This window comes from Nannobrachium achirus (assembly GCF_963921795.1).
Source record: "Nannobrachium achirus genome assembly, chromosome: 2".
Classification (NCBI taxonomy): domain Eukaryota; kingdom Metazoa; phylum Chordata; class Actinopteri; order Myctophiformes; family Myctophidae; genus Nannobrachium; species Nannobrachium achirus.
In genome coordinates this window covers 41943004-41947889 of record NC_137811.1, presented here as the reverse complement: position 1 = coordinate 41947889, position 4886 = coordinate 41943004, and the positions used below count along the sequence as shown (strand labels likewise).

Below are 4886 nucleotides of genomic sequence, written 5' to 3'. Positions count from 1 at the left end.
GGTATGTATTTGATTACCACACAGGCGCGTGTGGTAATCAAATCAGTAATCATCAAATGTCATGTGCGAAACAATATTCTGCAGACTAGTTAAATCTTAGATAAATGTTAGTCTGTTGTATTCTGTTCTGTGGAAAAAGTGTCTTGGAGTTGGATAGAGTCTCTTGTAATCTGTTATGTGGAGAGTCACCTTTACACATCCTTTAATGAATGATATCAGGGAATTCTAAATTCTAAATTTGGGTGGGACCCGTTCATGTATCTACTCACTGCATGTTTTTGGTGAAACAGAACAGAATCAAGTCTGTTGTGCCGTTTAAAAGGACAGATGGATATCGTCGTTGTCGAGGCGTTGTGTGCTTGTAGATAGGCTGTTTTCACTACTTTTCCGCGACGGCCTTGTGTGATGAAGCAGGGCTTTACTTTGCGAAAGAACATACAAATTTGAAACTTGGAGATAAGAGGTTTCTGCCCGACAACGACGATATGATAGAATGGGGGGTGGCAGGGAGAAAGTTAGATCTCGTCAATGAAGGGTGTCTTCACAAGGTTGCCACTGGACGCCATGGATTTCTTGCCGGCCACAAACTTCTCTGCAGCATCGGCAACATCAGTGAGGGAGACGTTGTCAATGCTCTTTGTGACAGTGCCAGGACTGATGTAGACTCCTCCAGACAGGGCTTGGGTGCCCATAGCGTCTATCAATCCCTCAGAAGTTTCCAGAGACATCAAGTACCGAGCCCTCAGCTGCTTCTTGGCTCGGCTGAGGTCAGCAGCGGTGACCACACCGTCGGCAACAGCTTTCACCTGCGCCAGAGCAGCGTTGATCACATCACCGGCTGTAGCATATTGGCAGACAGTGTAGACTCCAAACAGACCAGAGTCGGAGTAGCTCTCACTATAGGCAGTGGCCTCAAAGGGGTCACTGGTTGCCTTGGAGATGCCCTGGACGAGTTTGCTAGTGACGTTGGAGCCCCTCTTGACGCGGGGGCCGGCCCCCAGGATGTGCTGCAGTACGCTGAAGGCCAGGGCCTCGGGGGTCCCCGCTCTCGCCGACTGGCTCACCACCGCACAGTGGACCAGACTGCTGGAGCTCTGCTGACGCACCTCACCCCCGCGGTACCGGGACACAGCTCCTGTGGTTCCAAGCCCACTGCGGATGTTGTGGAACTGCTCCCCAACCTGCCTCAGCACCGCATGGTCTACGCCAAGTCCAACAAGAGACATCCGTGCGGTTGTAAAGTTGTTCTGGACAAAGTGGTGCATCTGTTCAGGCCGGATGTTGCCGACCATGTGGTCTGGACAGTACAGGGAGTTAGAGAGTGCGTTCTTGTAGGCTGCTCCATGTAGACCTTCGATCACACCGGTCAGGGGGCTCTGAGCAGCCAGGGCCTTGTCCATCTTCACTCTGGGGGTGAGATCTGACACTTCCCATAGCCTGAACTCTGGAGCCGTGGTCACATTGATCAGGTGCTCCGTTACTGTATCGACGTCATCCCTCAAACAGTCCACAGTGTAGATCATGTTCTCTCTGGATGCCGTCGCGCTCATCTTGCCTCCAACTTTCTCGATGCCGCGGCGGATTCTGAAGGCTGAAGCACCTTTAGTTGTCAGGCCGGTAGCCAGTCGCAGGAGGTGAGTAACCCCCAGATTGCCTGGGGTCTCATAGCGACTGCCAGCCCTGACGAACACTCCAATCTTGGAGGCTGGGGAATAGTTCTCCAAAGAAGTGATCACCAGCCCGCTTGGCAGAGTGGTCACCTGCACTTCCTGTGGCTCAAACCTTCCATGGTCAGTGGCTCCTTCTGCCTCAACCTTACGGGCAGCTTGGGCAGAGAAAAGCCTCCTCTGTAATTGACTTATTACCCGAACGCCCTTCATGTGCCTTGTCTCCTTCAGCCAGGACCATCAGAATATCAAACCTAATTTTTTATAGTGACAGTCAACATGGCTCGCACTCCAAATTTGGATTCATACGTCATAGATACATTATAAATAACTAACGTCACAGGTTGGCCATATGAAGTCTGAGATCCACATCGTTTTATCTTGGTTCATTTAAAAGCAACTATAGGGCACTTCCCTTTGGGAACGCATGCTTCCTCCACTTATGAAATACCCGTTGTACCAGTTGTACCTGTTGTCGGCTGTTGTCACAGAGTACAGTACTTAGTGCACTAGACTGTGGATGATTCTTCAGCGGTACTAACAGCTCCTACGTCTGGCTTTGTGTATATGTCCGTATGAGCACGAGACTAACGTCATAGAAAGTATGCAGAGGCCGACATCACCACAGCTGATGTCACGGACAGAACTGCCCATACAAGGAGATGTGCATGTGTGTCGTGATTCAAACACGACACACGTGAACTCCTGAACTGGTATCATAGTGCTCACTTTGCATGGTATCAAACACTGCGTTTGATATCATGCAAAGTGAGCACTATGATGTCACGACACATCAGGCATTTCCATATATAGGCCTACAGTAGGCATACAAGGGACAGAGACAGATAGTACAGTATCATGACGACAGCGACGCTTGCAATCGATCAGTCAGGCCAGGCGGTGTGCGTGTTATGCATGACTTACATGTATGTGCATTTATAGATGGCTAATACCATTGATAAAATTGTAAAAAAATATATATATAAAAAATCAGAGAGTTCAATCAATGAACAGTGTGTACTGTATTATAATATATCCTGTATTCCTGTTTACTTTCTTCTGAATTTCTGGAGTGATTCTTCGCTCATGCAGCAACTCTCACTGTCTGGAATCATTAGCCACTCCTCCCTTGTCTTGTTAGTGGCCAAGGCCACGAAGTGGCAAAAGCCTTGGCCACTCATTGTTATTGGACTTCAGCACTATTATTAGTGGCCAAGGCACGAAGTGCCCGAAGGCCACTCATTGATATTGGACTTCATCATAACTATTATTATTATTATTCCGCCACTTTTTCTCTAGCGGCTAGACCGTGCAGTCGCTTTTTACGAAACTCGGCAGTATGGCAGAGGACTATGCCAAACGGCTAAAACGCGAAGCTCGCAACAATCGGCCAAAGGGTGGCGCTGTAGGAAGCCTTTGAAAAATGCCAACTTTGAACTGGTGTAGCTCATGCCCTGTTTCAGGTACAGCAATGAAACCTGTATACACTTATGCGTCTCCTCATGCCGAACAACTTTTACACTCTGACTTTTGACCTCTGACCTTTACTTCTCCCACAATTTTGAATTATATGAAAAACAGTAAAAATGTATCTCCTCCTGGGATTTTCGCGTAATGTGCGCGAAACTTTTTTTACATGAACTTTGGACCAATACGGTCTGAAAACTTAGGCGGATTTTCTTTAAAGCGAAACATTATTTTTTAATAATTCACTCAATGTTGCAGTTTTATGCAAATTATTCTTCTGCCTCTAAATCATACATGCAAAGTCACACGTTCATGGCATTTGGCAAATATGTAGAGGGTTAGTCCAAATATCACTGAAAGCAATCTTACTCCAATTGGCCAAAGGGGGGCGCTATACGAAGCGTTTGAAAACTCAAACTTTAAAGGGGCATAAGTCATGCCTCGTTTCGTTTGAAGACATGCAACTTGCTTACACGCGTGCCTTGACTCAAGCGGAAGACATCTGTGTCTTTGTTAAGTAAGCTCCGCCCTTAGATTTTCCGCCAATTTGAGCAGTTTGTAAAACACTTAAACCCGCTTTTATTCCGGAACTTTTGCGTCACGTGCACAGAACTTTTTTTACATGAACTTTGGACCAATATCTAAAGATCTGTCAGATCGGATTTTTTAAACATTGAAACATGCTTTTTTAATAATTTAATCAACATTGCAAGTTGTATGCAAATTATTCTTCTGCCTCTAAAACATACATGCAAAGTAAAATTTTCATGATGAACTACTGTAGAGGGTTAGTCCAAACATCGCTGAAACCAATCTTACCCCAATTGGCCAAAGGGGGGCACTATATCATTTTGAAAGAAGGCGTCAAGTACATTACATGAAACTTTTTCTTTTTTCTTTTCTTTTTTTTAAATGACAGGTCCATTATGTGTGGCTGCTGTAGTGTAGTGGTCAGTGCCTGTGCCTGGTAGACGGATGGTTGTCAGTTCAAATCCCACCTCGGGTTGAGTTGATGTTAACATCCTGGATGCCCATGGCATGTGCATATGTCAAACTCTTTAATGTTGACACGTCTGATCTAACTCCAGATCACGTTCATGTTTAAAATGAGCCCCACAACTACTGTAGATTTACATGAAACTTTTTCTTTTTTCTTTTCTTTTTTTTTTTAAATGACAGGTCCAAAATGTGTGACTGCCGTAGTGTAGTGGTCAGTGCCTGTGCCTGGTATACGGATGGTTGGCAGTTCAAACCCCACTTCGGGTTGAGTTGATGTTAACATCCTGGATGCCCATGGCATGTGCATATGTCAAACTCTTTAATGTTGACACGTCTGATCTAACTCCAGATCACGTTCATGTTTAAAATGAGCCCTTCTCTACCGGCTGTTTTTTTCGGTTTTGAGTAAAAGAAAATATGATCACTCGAAAATGTCAGAAATACTCAGATTACATTTACTCAGATTGATTTCACCCCAAGCCTCCAAAATATAAAAAATAAATCAATAAAATCAAGGCACTCAGCCTACATAGAACTTTTTTTTTAAACAAACATGGTTAACAGATCCTGTGGCTGCCTAGTGTAGTCGTCAGGGCATATGCCTTTCATGCAGAAGGTCGTTGGATCGAATCCCGCTTGGGGTTTAAATTAGCATAATACCATGACATTTGGTAGACTTTACAGTTTGGTTCCTTGAACAATGTCTGATATGGAGCCTTCCTATAAATGTCCCCCAACCCCCCTTGATGCGTA

General features: G+C 45.3%; 1 protein-coding gene across 1 annotated transcript; it reads right to left on the bottom strand.

Moving 5' to 3' along the window:
• Window positions 1–515: 515 nt before the first annotated feature.
• Window positions 516–1880, bottom strand: LOC308295318 (cytochrome b-c1 complex subunit 2, mitochondrial-like; the record flags this gene model as incomplete). The annotated part of the gene is made up of 1 exon (XM_080738365.1): window positions 516–1880. One exon carries the CDS (start codon window positions 1878–1880, stop codon window positions 516–518), a length of 1365 nt encoding a protein of 454 aa, XP_080594491.1.
• Between the last annotated feature and the right edge of the window lie 3006 nt (window positions 1881–4886).